The 15,323-nt window shown below is 47.3% G+C and overlaps 1 protein-coding gene across 1 annotated transcript in view; it reads right to left on the reverse strand.

Annotated features, from left to right (window-relative positions):
* Nucleotides 1-15,323, reverse strand: part of LOC138487549 (uncharacterized) — a 395,452-nt gene that overhangs the window by 264,841 nt on the left and 115,288 nt on the right. The window contains exon 6 of the mRNA XM_069614031.1: nucleotides 4,829-5,116. Within this exon, the coding sequence (XP_069470132.1) occupies nucleotides 4,829-5,116 (288 nt within the window). The remainder of the gene's footprint in view (nucleotides 1-4,828; nucleotides 5,117-15,323) is intronic.

The following is a 15,323-nucleotide window of genomic DNA, read 5'->3' on the forward strand; positions in this document are numbered from 1 at the left end:
CTTCGTCTTCAAGTGCGGCTGGCCAAGGCTGCGCGAACCCTGCCCGCGTGTAAATCCACACGCTCACGTTGTCTTCACACGCGGCTGGTCCAGGCTGCGCGATTCCTGCCCGCGTGTAAATCCACACGCTCACGTTGTCTTCAAACACTATTTCTTCTAACTCCTCATCTGTGGAATTAACAGAAGGATTGATCCCTAAGTGGGAAGGAAGTTTTCAAGGATTATTGGAAGTGACTTTGAACTGAACTTTGGACGCTATCCTGTGGTGAATTCAACCCGTATCTAGCGTGAGCCTCGTTCCGTCCGGGATAAGTCTCCCTTACTAATTTTCCCTTCCCTGTCGTTTTGTTCTTCATTCCAAATCCATCAAGAGACTTCTGGATTGTTCTACCCAGAGATTCAGGTCAGTGTGATCATTCCTGTCATTTTCTAACTCATCATACTCAGGTTGGAGCAGTTATTCATGATACTTTAATTTGTCCTAGGCTGGATTACTATACCTTACCCACGCCCTTTCCAGTGATCCATCGCTCTGCCTGTTTTATCAGCCAGAGGGTTGTATCATTTGGAAGGTCTTTGTTGACTTCACGACTATCAAGTCGGGTGAACCGGGATCCGGAAAACCCTACCTCCTGTATCCTTTTGAATATTGTATCCTTTTCGGTTGATACTTTGGGGCATTCTGACAGGAACACTGCAAAAGATTTAAGACTACAGGTATAGCAGTAAACCCACTTGGTAGCAGTCTGTACCACCCAGATTTACCTGGTAGCTGTGGCTGAGCAGTCAGACTTCCCTCAAGAAGAGTTAGGCAGTATGCAAAGTATACACAATATGTACCCAGGCACAATAGCACAAGCAAACACTGACCAGAGCTTGGTTTCAAAAGTATATAGTTATTTATTTTTAAGAACATACAAATTGAAAACACTCTAGCAAAATATAATAAAACACTCCAAACACAGTTATATGGAAAGCAGTCCCAATCCTTATTCCTATCTAGACAACTCTAGGTTAACACCACATAATTAAAACAGAGGTGAGCGCTTAACGTTAGATGACACTCTAGTAGGTTAAAGAAGGGAGGGAAAAAGAGCAGAATTAGGATAAACACACCACTCTAAGGTCAAGAACACTTTTGGTAAGCTCAAAGAAGCACAAAGTCACAGGTGAGCAAAAGTCACTAAGCAGGGCCCACTCTTAGAGCAGACAGAGCGAAAACGTGCCCAAGATCACACAGTTGGTAGGGATTCAGAGTCTTGCAAAAGAGTTCGGAAAGAGTTAGAGAGGCTCAGAAAGTTTAGCCAAAGTGTCCCAGGCAATCCCAGGATCGAAAGCCGAGGGCTAAAACTACCTCGTACAGTCGGTGGCAAGGGAGCCAGGCGGAACACGGTACCTTAACGGAATGGATCCTCCAGCGGGGGCAGTTGTTCCAGGCAGTGGCAGCAAGGCTCGACGTCGGTCAGGGGAGAAGAAGATCTCGCTGAAGAGCAGAAGAAGGTTGTTGCACTGCCCGGGAAGAAACCAGCCGCGGAGTCCTCCGGTTAAAGGGTTGTACCGACTTTCGCGGTTGGGGTAAAAGTGGTGGGGTTCCGGTTGCCGGGGTGCTTGGCACTGGCAAGGCGGCCACGGGATACCTCGAAGAACGGAAAGAAGGTGAAAACTGGTTGTCCCCACCAGTCAAGGGAAGGAGCCACTCCGTTAAGAGTTCTCCTCGGTCGTCGGGAAAAGTGGTGAGATGGTTCAGCAGGGCTCCACCGGCGGTGTCGTCGTAGCAGATCAGCTCAGCTCGTCCCTCGTTGGATTCTTAGGTCCTGTGGCGACTTCTGAAGTTCCAGTCCCCAAAGCCCTGCTTTTATGCAGCAAACCCCCATTCATCCAGCCTAGCTGTCACTCAACCATGCTAAGTGGTGAGCCGGCCGGCTCACCACTTGGGCCAATCAGGACGGAGTGCGACTTGAGTTACCTAGGTAACTCAGTCCAGGGTGCCTAAATCGTCCACAATATGATGGTTTGTACTGGTTCTGTTCAGGATTTAAGACTAGTAAAGTCTTTGGTGACTTTACATGCCCTGGGAGACAGTAGTCAGTCCCAGGGTATGGAGTCTATGTTGGGGAGTCCCTAGGACACCCCTGGGGTACGGCACAGAGGGTGCTGTGTAACCCACATCCAAAAAATACATGAGGCCCTATGGAGTAAAAGACCCCATAGCCCATTCAACACAAGGTTTAAACCAAGAAAACCCACTTCAACATGCCCAAGAGTGAGGGTAAAAGAGTCTCACTCTTGGCAGGAGAAAAAAATAAACCCCAGAAATCCAGCAAAGCTGCTGGGGGACTCACTAGGTAGGGAAATTCAGCCTAAACAGAGAATTCTCCCTAACAGTATTACATCTGTTGCAACGAATGAAAACATTCTCTCTACAATGGGCGCGAATTCACACCCTGTTTGGAAAGTTTAGTCTTATCCCAGTTCGGCAGTTTTACGTGCAAAAAGTAGTCCCTGGAATTATATTTGAAGCAGAAACAGGATGGAATCTAGATCACAAAATTTGAGCACAACTAGAGGGAATTTTCTGGCGGCGAATATTAAGACTACCCAATTATATATCAATCATTATAATAACACACGAACTTGCGCTGGAAGAACTATATGGCTCTGTCGTCTGGAAATCCCTTGTGATCTTACGAAAAATGCTAGTTACTAATCCAGAACCTGCATATAAGATACTAGCACCAAGAGACAACCTGGGATACACCGGACTACTTAAGATCTGGACGCAGAAGCTAGTGGAAGTCCTGAATGCGACTGATATCCAGATGGCAATGTTGTTAGATCAGCCTCAAATCACAACGAAGAAAATAAAACAGTGGTTTTGGATTCAGAACCTGTCCAAATATAAAAAATTATCGACTGCCTTGGATCTTGGACTTGTAATGAATCAGCTAGACAACATGCCACAATATATGCAGAAATTTCCGTCTCGTCACCACCGCAACAGATTTCTAAGATTGCGTTTAGATGCACTTCATATAGAAATATTAGACGATAACAGTTGTAGATTCTGTAGGACTAACATAGAATCACTTAAACATTTAATAACCGAATGCACAGCACTTAAGAGCCAAAGGTCAACCCACCTAAAACACTTTGCGCCAGTAAGGTGCACCATGGAAGAATGGTGGCTCAGAATTTTAGGTGGACGTTCAGTATATCTGACATGCTCAGTAATACATTTCCTGGATTACATCTTGGAACAGTAAAAAAAAAATGTTTTTTAAAAAAAAAGGAACTGTAATGGTTATTATATATCTTCTTATTGACTTGCTGTGTACTTAGACTATTCATAGAAATTCTATTCTGGGTTGTAAAATGTTATGGAACATGTTTGTTCTTTTAAAGAAACGAAAAGAAAAGTTTTGTGACAAAAGTTTGATTTAAACTAAAAGTTACAATTAAAAAAAAAAAATTACAAAAAAGCGGCATTAAGCATTCCTAAGAGGGAGCACATCTCTCAGGCTAGACAAGAGGCCCACTGGATTTCTGTCAAAGAGTGATTATTTTTCAAAACCCTGACTATCACTCACAGGTGCCTGTCCCAATCAGCCCCACCTTACCTGGCAGAACCAAGTCATCCGGTCACCTCCACCAGACCCAAGAGAACCCAACACTCAAACCAGCTTCTTGTCCCGACTGTTAAGAGAGCCAAAGCCGGAGGACCATGGACCATGCTAGAAGTCTCAGCTTTCCAGAAAGCACTCAAAACCAAGCTCTTAAACTAGTCATGCTCAACTAAACAATACATCACATGTCCGCCATTCAAACCCTAACCCGCTGCAATCACGGTTGTGGTAAATGTCTCTTTATCATCTCCACCGTATCTGTGTCAATGTGATGCCTTATTCTCCAAGCCACTGTAATTATTGTATCCAATTTGTGTCTCCCACACTTTGTAACTAAGCAAGCATATTGTGCAACCGTAACTAAGCAAGCTTTCTGTAACACGATTCCCTTGGGCCGTTGTGTGCTTTATAAATTCAAATAAATAAAAATAAAGGGCATGATGTCTATTGGGAGAGTTAAACTTGCTTTGTACACAACTAGGTGAGTACACACTACAAACATGTTCCTGACCTGTAGGGAAAACCATGACCTATGCAGCGCTCAGGCCAACATCACACCCATCTCCTAGTGTTGTCTCTCAGAATGCCTAAGAAAGTGGATGCCATAATGTTAATTTATTGTCATGTTTAAAGTCTCTCTCAAAGGTGTGGGAGGTGGGTTTCGTTGCAGGAGACTCCCGGGAGTTGCGGGAGACTTTGCAGATTTGCTACAGTGGCATCATCCCTTTCTTCCACTCCCCAACCTCTCCCTCCATTGCACGGAAGTGTCAATAAGTGCAAATAATGAATAAGTGTCGAAACCTGTATTTTCTGCCCCTGCCACCTCCATCAACTGCTAACTATTCTCTACGATTGTGAATCACCCTGCTAAGTTAATGCTCAACTCGCCTGTGTTTCTGATAAAAGCATTCAGATTTATCTTCAACAAATACAAATGTTGCATACCTGGCAAAAGGCCCCATAGAATAAAATACACCTTTGCCCAGTTCTATTTTTTTAGATGACAGATATCTGCATGCTGGGAGTGCTGACACTTAAAGGTCCATATAGAATGAGAGAAGTGAGACTACAACTCGCAGAATCCACAGCACTGTTGACTAAAAGCTAGGGCAGAGACGGCTGAAGATGAGTTCAGTTACATGGGTCCACTAGTTGGCAGCAATGACTCACGATCACATGAAAAAAAAACACAGGGGTCAACTCACCTGCCCTGGCTCTTGGCCAGCCACTTCCCCCCAGTGATCTTGGGTGGATTCTTCTCCTGTGATCTCGGGCGTGTTTCTCTCCAGGGCTCCTGGGTGGATTTCTCTGGAGCGGTCTCCAGTGATGTACCCCTGATCTTGGATGCAGTTTTCCCTGTGATCCTGGATGGATTCCTCCCCAGTCATCTCTTGAAGAATCCAGTGCAACACCGACCCGCGGGAAGGGAGGAAGAGTCCGGGGGACAGGGGGTCCTCTGCGGGATCCCAGCGCTGCAAGGAGGCTGCTCGGAACAGGAGACACGATCACCGGAACAGGAGGCACCAGCACAGGAAGCACTACTCACCAGAAACGGATATACAATCCCCAGAACAGGAGACACTAATCACCGGGACACAAGGCATCGGAACAGGAAGCACTACTCGCCAGAAACGGATATACAATCCCAGAACAGGAAGCACCACTCACCGGAAACGGATATGCAATCCCCGGAACAGGAGACATAAATCACCGGAACACGAGGCACCGGAACAGGAAGTACTACTCACCAGAAACGGATATAGAATCCCCAAAACCGGAGACACTAATCACCGGGACACTAGGCAGCGGAACAGGAAGCACCACTCACCAAAAACGGATATACAATCCCGGAACAGGAAGCACCACTCACCGGAAACGGATATGCAATCCCCGGAACAGGAGACATAAATCACCGGAACACGAGGCACCGGAACAGGAAGTACCACTCACCGGAAACGGATTATACAATCACCGGAACCGGAGGCACTAAACACCAGAACACAAGCCACCGGAACAGGAAGTATTGCCCACCGGAAACGTATATTTAATCCCCGGAAGTGGCGATAGCAATCTCTAGTACGTGCGCAGATATAACACAGCCCTAAAGTCGTCTTAATCGAGGTTGCCAGATTACGCTATGCCCCCGGCCCCACTATTAGACTGGTGACATTTCGGCAGTGTGCGCGTTGGAGATTTTTGGTCACAGCATTGGGTTGGATATGGAATGAGGTGCAAGTGTAATACAAGGATATGCTTTACACCAGTTCATTTCATTTTAAAGTTTTACCTTTTGTGTAAAGCGTCACAAAGAGGGAGCCACATTTAAAATCAGCACTGCTCACCACGGACCTCCAATTTCCACGCTATGGGGGCAGAGACACACACAGCTTAGCCCGGGCTGCAGCCAGTGCCTGACCTTGCAGGCACATTACTTTTCTCACCAGTAAACACTTTCTTATACATGATGGCCGGGACATTGGACCCCCAAAATGCACCATTTATCCTGAACAAATGTGCCCATTTCCAAATCAGTTAAGGAGAATGAAATAATGCCCCCCTCTAAAGATTTGCCCATACCCATGATTTCTACCATCCTGACATTCGGGGGTGCTTTATGTCAATGGCCCAATGTTCTCAAAGCTACAGTGCAGAGGAGCCAACGTTTAAGTTGCCAGGGTTGCCAATGGCTAGATTTTGATGTAGTGCCAATGAATGTCCATTTATATTAAGTGCACATTGGTTTTCCTGTGGGTTCGGGGGGGGGGGGGCGGGTTTGCCGGGGCCCCAGAGGACCACCGCCCATGCTACAGTGATATTCCTATAGCTCAACATGTTTCTACAAGGACTTGCATGTCCTCAGGCTGCCGCGACCTGCGCCCACTACAAGCAAACTCTTTAAGACACAACCATTGTAGTCTTTGAATTCCAAGCCGAACACAGATTTGTTCCAAGCAAAGCCCAGAATGCACGTGGTCAAATACTCGCATTGCATAGTGGGCCAAACCCCCAGATTCACTGCCCATACAAAGACCACGAAGCTGGGCAAATAATGTAATCGTAACCTGATTCAACTGCACACATTGGAGTAAGTGAAATTTACACCACGTAAAAAAAGACACCACAAAAATGAGGCAGATTCAATGAGGCCAGGGACAAAATGGCTCACCCTCACACTTCTCATCTAGTGCCCCCCAATGCTGCCACCCAAAACTGCACCATTGTTGCACTGGTCCTACCCCATTCCCACATGACAAGACGTGGCAGGCAGATAAACGGTCCCAGCAGCCAGTCAGTGCACCAGAGACTCAAGTACAGCAGGGGTTGGGGGGTGAGTGCGGATAACTGGCCTATCACCAAAGCACTTCCTTGCTGCCAGTCACCAAAGCCATCCAGCCCATCCGGAGCTGTGACCCTAAGGAGAATAAGTGAAACTCTTTCCTATGCCCTCTTGTATGTTATGGAATATTGTACAAGGCTCCTCCCACAATCCTCATGTTTCCAAGAGCTACAGGAACTGCAAGGGTAGGGCAGGGGATCGATCAAGCTCCAGCGATAGACCCTCCAACAAAATGTTGATGTGTGCAGACCCGAAAAGAAAGGAGACTCTGCAGGGTGCAAACCCTAGTTATCCTGTGAGCCCACTATATAGCAGTGGCCAATATGCACTCCAGATTACCAAGGCGATTGTGTGGCCGCCTGTGGCGTTCCCCAGAGCAGGACCCATAGAGTGTGGAAAGACATGCTTGTGCATCTGCGGTGCGCCAGTGTGATGCCTAGGGAAATCTAGCGCGCCCCGCCCCCATCCCGTGGTGGACTTTCTGCCGTACCCCTGTGGAGGAGCCTTACCAGGGTGGGACACAGAATGGCACAGCCATTGCCACCATGTGCCTCTCCATTCAGTGCCAAATTTGATTGCACTGACAAACCAAAATGTACATGCCAAACCTTAGCAAGACACAAAACGAGACATGTGTGGAGGGGGGAAGATGTCCAATCAGTGATCAGTATGGGGTGCAGGGAGGGGTGAACATTTGCAAAACACGTTTATTTTCACATAGGTATATTTGTTTGGCACCAGTTCGTCCTGGGAGTCAAAGCACGCTCCTGGAAGCTTGGTATCAGTGTAACTAGGCTCTTTTAAGAATAGTTCCTAGCGATTTCATTTGTTCCATTTAACATACAACATTAATTGTTATGTAAACGGTATTGGCACATGGGAAAATAAACTAATTTAAACTTGTTGAGGATCAATAAGAGCATCCTTGGTTGGCTGCTATTCTATTGGACCTACAGGGAACGCACATGAAGAAATGCTTTTCTCTGTGCACCTGCATGGGACATATAGAATTAGTAATTCTCCAGCATTGGATCTTTCATAGATTCAGATGCTTGAATATTCCCCGTCGTCAGACTGGGAATCCTCGGTGATAAATTTAATAATAATTTTTTTTTTTTATTATTTTTTTTTTTATTTTTTTAAAATATATACACATTGCTACCTAGCAGTGCATGTACATAGCCCATTATGGCCTATGAGCCATTTCATTGTGTAGTCCCTCCACCTCACTTTGGTCCTTTATGGCCCCAGCCAATGAGGTGGCAGGGCTTAAGCTCCGCCCCCGGCAGCCATCTTTAGATTTTTCACCGCAGTCTAACAGACACAGGGAATCCTCAAGCTCTCTGAGCTTTTTCAAATTCTTTCTACTTTTGTGTGGAATATATTTGGTAAATATATTCCATTTTGTTCCCCTTCTCAGGGGCTTTGTTTCCAATTAACCTGGGAGACAAGACTTGTTGTTTTCCTCTCAAAATCGTCCATAACACCTTCAGCGGCACCACAAATTTCGGCAGTTACGGAGGAATTGCTGCCTTCCACATTTGAAACTCCTGTCATTGAAAGCAATGTCATTGAGAAGAATACTGAGACTGAACCACTGGTACAACAATTTTCACCTTTGGGTCACATGGCAGAACTTCCGGATGTAATTCTTCAGGAAGAATTCTCTGATGCGGAAGTGATGGAAGAGACCACCGGTCCCTTACCGAAACAATACAGCCCTCCTTGGCAACCGTCCACGGGAGAATCCGAATACCCTCATGACCCGATACTCATGTTATCCGTGCAGAGGATTGTAGAAGAATTTTACAGGCGGCAAAAGGAGAAGCAAATCCCGATTGATCCCATAGAATCAGGAATTATTCCTAGAGAGTCATCTCCGATTCCAGGAACATCTGGTTGTTCTCCTCACAGGAGTAGACCGCACAAAAGGATGAGATCACCGGAACCTGCTCGAAGACCAAGGAGCAGCACCCACAGTGCTTCACCTACAAGAGTCCCGTCGCCACAGTCATCGCACAGACCGCGATCTCCGGATGTGGACCCTACTATGGTACCGTCCACCATCTCGGTATCAGACTGGCAGGAGGATCCTTTTAGAGAATTCTCGGAACCAGAAGAAGGAGAAATAACACAGGAGCCAGACGCATCCAGTGAGTGGGATGACTACGTAGTCGAGAAGCCCAGGAGGAGAGACTCGCCGGGCAAGGCCTCACCGCCGGATGATCTCGTATCTTTCCACACCATTATAGGTAAAGCCGCAGAATTGTTTAATATTCAGGTTTCTTCTGAGGAAAGGAAATCAGTGCTCTATGAGCACAGGGACAAACGAAGGAGGACAGTGACCACTATTCCTCTCCTCGATACCATCTGGGATTCCGGATCCAAGATCCTATCCACACCCTTATCGACTCCGGCGCTGGTGTCCAGGCCAGAAAAGAAATATAAAGCTCCGGATTCGGCACCTCTTTGTTTGAGAGGTCATACGAAACCGGACTCGGTTATCACAGTGGCGGCCAGAAAGAAACTCGCCAACCCCTCCTCACCGTTGTCGGCACCACCGGATAAGGACGGACGTAAACTGGAAGCCATGGGCAGGAAAGTATCATCTTCTGCATCGCTTACAATCAGAGTGGGCAATGCGCTGGCCATGACCGCAAGGTTCGATCGCGAGCTTTGGCTCCGCATGTCTAAATTGGCGAAACAATTACCACCAGAGCTCCAGGAGGAGGCAAAATCGATAATCGCGGATGGTGAAGCAACATCGGATCACATGATCGACGCAGCGGTTGATGTGGCCGAATCAGGCTTCAGGCAGATGGCGCACGGCACAGTGCTCAGAAGGCAGGCCTGGATGAAGGTTACGAACTTTAGACCTGAAGTCCAGGCGCAGATATTAGACATGCCGTTTGATGGACAAGATCTCTTTGGAAAGAAGATAGACGATCATTTGAAGGGAATCAAGACAGACACGGACACAGCCAGAGCCATCAGTTCTTTAAAGGACAAAAGTAAGGACCATCGGTCTTTTCGTCCCTTTAGAGGCTCATCTTCCAAGTTCAGAGGATACGGTCGTTCCTCGTATGGTCAAAAAGCACAAGGCGGCACGTACCAAGACAATAAATATCAGTCATCCAACAGATACGCCCATAGAGGCAGACGTGGCTCCGCCCAAGGGAAGTCACAAGGCAAGCAAAACTGACGACCAATTTTCTTCCCCTCTTCACCACACCCCGGTGGGGGGAAGGTTGAGCCAGTTATTCCAGCGCTGGCAATCAATTACATCGGACAAATGGGTGTTACAGGTGATCCGAAAGGGTCACACCTTAGAATTTCTGGACCAACCTCCTTCCCTGCCTCCAACATCTCGCAGAGTGCATATGCTAAGACATGTCATGTCCGAAGTGCAAAAACTGCTCCAGAAGGCAGCAGTAGACCCAGTTCCTTATTCTCAGAGGGGAAAAGGTTTCTACTCCCGATTCTTCCTCGTCAGAAAGAAAAACGGTCAATGGAGACCCATCTTGGACCTGAGGGCACTCAACAAATTTATCAAGCGCATAACATTCAAGATGGTAGCTTTACAAGGGGTGCTACCTTGGTTAAACAAGCACGACTTCTTAGCCACTTTAGACTTGGAGGACGCATACTTCCATATACCGATCCATCCAGCGCACAGGCAATTCCTCGGGTTCACGGTGGGAGAGCTTCACTTTCAGTTTCAAGTGCTCCCGTTCGGGCTAAAATCGGCTCCGAGAGTTTTCACAAAATGCTTGGCGCCGGTAGCGGCAAGTCTCAGGAGGGCAGGTACAGACGTTTTTCCATACCTGGACGATTGGCTGATAAAGGCAAGTTCCGCTGCAAAGGCTCGCTCGGCAGTGTCGAGGACTGTCAACCTCCTAAAAGAGTTAGGTTTCTCCATAAACCAGACAAAGTCCTGCCCCGTTCCCAGCAAAGTAGCTCTCTTCCTGGGAGCCGAACTCGATACCAGCAACAAATCCCTATTGGGCATGATGTCATCATGCATATTCCTCATACCGAACTGCAGGCTTCGCATGAGACCTGTGCAGGAAGCTCTGGACCATCAATGGAAACAAGCTTTCGGAGGCTGGGAAGACATTGTCCAGATTCCATCGACGTTGCACAAGGCCCTTCGATGGTGGAATGTTCCGAGGAATCTTCTGCAGGGGATGCCGTTTCAAGCACCGACATCGACCCTTCTGCTGAGGACGGACGCTTCCTTATCAGGTTGGGGCGCTCATCTTGCGGACCTCCAAACCAAGGGCTCTTGGTCGACACAAGAGTCCCAGCTCCACATCAACGTGTTAGAGCTCAGGGCCGTAAGGTTGGCGCTGAAAGCCTTCCTACCGGTGATAGCTGGTCAAGTTCTTACAGTCCAGACAGACAACACGACCTCCATGCACTATACAAACAAGCAGGGAGGCACGAGGTCACAGATCCTGTCGCAAGAAGCCCAACAGCTTTGGGCATGGGCCTTGCACTACGGGGTGCAGATCAGGGCAGATCATCTTCCAGGAGTGGACAATGTCCTAGCGGACAGGCTAAGCAGAGAATACACAGCGTCCCACGAGTGGGAGCTGGACGAAAAAGAAACCCAACGGATATTTGCCTTATGGGGCCATCCGCAGATCAACCTTTTTGCCACCAGGAACAACAAAAAATGCAAGAGATTTGCTTCAAGATACCCGGAGCACCAATCACTGGGAGACGCGTTCTCAGTGAATTGGTCGGGGAAGTTCCTCTATGCCTTCCCACCCATTCCCCTCATGTCGAGGGTACTTCGCAGGGTAAAAGAACAGGATTGTTCTTTGATTCTAATTGCACCGGATTGGGCACGGCAAGTCTGGTACCCGACGCTGAGGCATCTATCCTGTCAACCCCCGATTCGTCTCAAGACACATCAATATCTACTGACACAACAGAACCGCAAGGTCCTCCACCACGACCCGAGGAGCCTGTCTCTCAAAGCATGGTTCCTGAGCAGCGCAAACTGATGCACCTAAAGTTACCATCAGAATGCTGGCATATCATCAGGGCCGCTAGAGCCCCGTCCACGCAAGTCACCTACACCAGGAAATGGACCAGGTTTTCCAAATGGTGTGAGACCTCTGCAATCGATCCCCTCACGGCCTCGGTTAATCAGATTCTGCCCTACTTGTTGCACCTGGCTAAGTCAGGGCTCTCACTGTCCTCTATCAAGGTCCATCTGTCAGCCATAGCGGCTTACACAGTAACCGCGGAGACGCAAGCCTTACTTTCCTTACCAGCGGTTAAAATCTTCCCGAAAGGACTGATGCGTACTTATCCGCCTACACCTACACCAGTTCCGGACTGGAGCCTCAACACCGTCTTAACAGCCCTCATGCAACCTCCCTTCGAACCCATACACAGATGCGAAATGAAATTCTTGTCCTGGAAGACATCTTTCCTGATAGCCATCACATCAGCCAGAAGGATCAGTGAGTTACAAGCTTTGTCTTCTGAACCCCCGTTTACTTTGTTCCAGAAGGACCGCGTCATTTTAAGGCCTCACCCGAAGTTCCTCCCCAAGGTACTTTCGGAGATGTCGTTCACTGAGCGCATTGTTTTACCAACCTTTTTCCAGAATCACGCTTCTGAAGCGGAAAGAACATTACATTCTCTAGACGTTGCTAGAGTGTTGAAGTTTTACTTGCAAAGAACCAAGGAGTTCCGCTCCTCAAACCGGCTATTCATTTCTTTCTCTGGCCGTACCAAGGGTCAGCATATATCTAAACAAAGTCTGGCACGCTGGGTATCGTCCTGCATCACCCACTGCAATCAGTTGAAAGGCGACCCTTTAACTAGACCGCCGTCTGCGCACTCCACCAGAGGAAGGGCGGCGTCAACAGCATTCCACGCAGGGGTGGCATTGAAGGACATATGCAGAGCCGCCACGTGGAGCACTCTGCATACTTTCGCCAAGCACTACTGCCTGACTGAAGATACCAGCAAAGAAGCTGCAGTTGGACAGGCAGTGCTCCGCCATCTCTTTGTATAAGGTAGGACCAGCCTCCTTTCCCACCTTTCCCGAAGTATGTAACCGTTGTGTTGCTGCATGGTAAAGGTTTGATCAGAAATATGTTTTTTCTGTATTTATGCATATATATATATATAATGGTGGCATGTTTTAACTGCTTGGTATTCTATTCAAGCATCTGAATCTATGAAAGATCCAATGCTGGAGAAGTCTTAGTTACTTACCTGTAACTGTATTTCTCCAGCATTGGTATCTTTCATAGATTCACATGCGCCCGCCCGCCTCCCCTGAGAGGCTGCTCCTATGCTCGGCATCCATCATACTGTAATCTCTACGGTTCAAAATCTAAAGATGGCTGCCGGGGGCGGAGCTTAAGCCCTGCCACCTCATTGGCTGGGGCCATAAAGGACCAAAGTGAGGTGGAGGGACTACACAATGAAATGGCTCATAGGCCATAATGGGCTATGTACATGCACTGCTAGGTAGCAATGTGTATATATTTAAAAAAAAAAAAAACAAAAAAAATTTATTATTAAATTTATCACCGAGGATTCCCAGTCTGACGACGGGGAATATTCAAGCATCTGAATCTATGAAAGATACCAATGCTGGAGAAATACAGTTACAGGTAAGTAACTAAGACTTCAGCTGGCAAAAGGTGGTAAAACCGGTATTACCCAATTTGACCATGCCTGATCGTGGTGGATTTGATCGAATTTTTGGGTGACCGTTTTTGCCGCAAATATATAATATGGTTTCACTGCGCCCGCTGTGTCCATGAATAGATGCAAAAACCCCAGCTTCGCCAGCTCCCTTTAAATGTAGTTGAGCAAGGTGCAACTTGAGCAGGTGTCAGAAAGCAGAGCACCTCAAACCAAGAAATGGGTTAATTCCAAGTTTTTATTTTGCCACAACCAAATCCTTTAGACTAAAGGATTCACTGCAACCTGATCCTCTATATAGCTTAGGCCTGCTTCTCCATATAATGGATAGGCTGGAAACTCTGCAGAAATCCCATTATCATATGGAGGAACTCATTTTCCTTACTCCGCAATGATAGAGGCCCACAGTAGCCCCAAAGGCAGAACCATAGATCGCTACTGCTGCAGTTTTGGCCTTATAAAGCCGATTCGCACAATCTGCCGGCACACCGCCTAAACTCTTTCCAAATCTAAGAAAGGCCCCCTTCACCTGGGTCATCGTTGTAGCCGGGTTTCTAATGCGTGCAAGCCAAGTTAAATCCTGGCTGATGGTCACCCCAGAGTACTTGCCCGCTCGAGTGTTCCCGCTATTACCACCACCAGGTGCAGGAAACCTCTGGACCTACCCACACACATTACCTCTGATTTCATTACATTTAGCTGTACATCACTCACATTAATATACTCCTCGTAACCCTTAGCAAGGATTTGTAGGACTTTGTGTTTCCTTGCAATTAGGACCACGTCGTCTGCATGTGTTAATGCACAGATGTTTTTCCCCCATTTTCAGTGCATCAGTTGTCTACTTCCCATAGCTCTCAACCATTTGTGTCACAAAGGCGGGTGAAAACACCCGATTTTATTTTTGGCGGGTGAGAGGCCCATTGAAATGAATGGGCATGCAGGAGGCTTGGCGGGTGAGTCAGCTGTTTAGAAGGCGGGTGACACCCGCCAAAAGCGTGTGAGTTGAGAGCTATGACTTCCGTAAATCTCCAAAAAAGTGAATTAACATATACATTAAAAAGGAATGAGGCCATCATGCAACCCTGCCTTACCCCCTTCACTGATGCAAATTTAGGAGTAAATTCACTAATGCAGCTATTATGAACTGTGGCTGATAGACCACCATGCAGTTCTATTAAAGGTGATGCAATGAAAAGTGCATTCCCGTGTCTCGCAGTGTGCCCAAAATGTGGGTCATTTGATGTAGTTAACTGCCAAGGAGAGAACCACAGCGAGTCATACAATTACACCTAGCCCACGCTATCGTTGCATTATTGCCTCCAGGGGAATCGACTTTGCCCAACTGCAGTTGCTATTAATCCTCAAGCCTCCCTCTTTTCCTGATAACTATCATTCCTCCTGTATGCAGTAAACGTGCAGGACGCTGATCGCATGAGATCTCCCAATGCAGACAGTATTGTTTCAGGCAGGGTCCCCAAATCTAATAAGAGTTCACTATCCCCTAAGGAGTGTGAGATGTTTTGTGATGACTTCCGGGAATGGTCAGCAAGATCCCATTTCAGATGCTTAGGGATGGGTAGCTCTTCATTTAATAATTTTGCTGCATCAGTTCCTGAGTCATTGCCTTCATCACACAAAGTTGGAATCAATGGGTCATGGTTTCTCGCAATTCTAGACTTGAT

The sequence above is a fragment of the Ambystoma mexicanum genome, chromosome 9 (assembly GCF_040938575.1).
Source record: "Ambystoma mexicanum isolate Mex_15411 chromosome 9, UKY_AmexF1_1, whole genome shotgun sequence".
Taxonomy (NCBI): Eukaryota; Metazoa; Chordata; class Amphibia; order Caudata; family Ambystomatidae; genus Ambystoma; species Ambystoma mexicanum.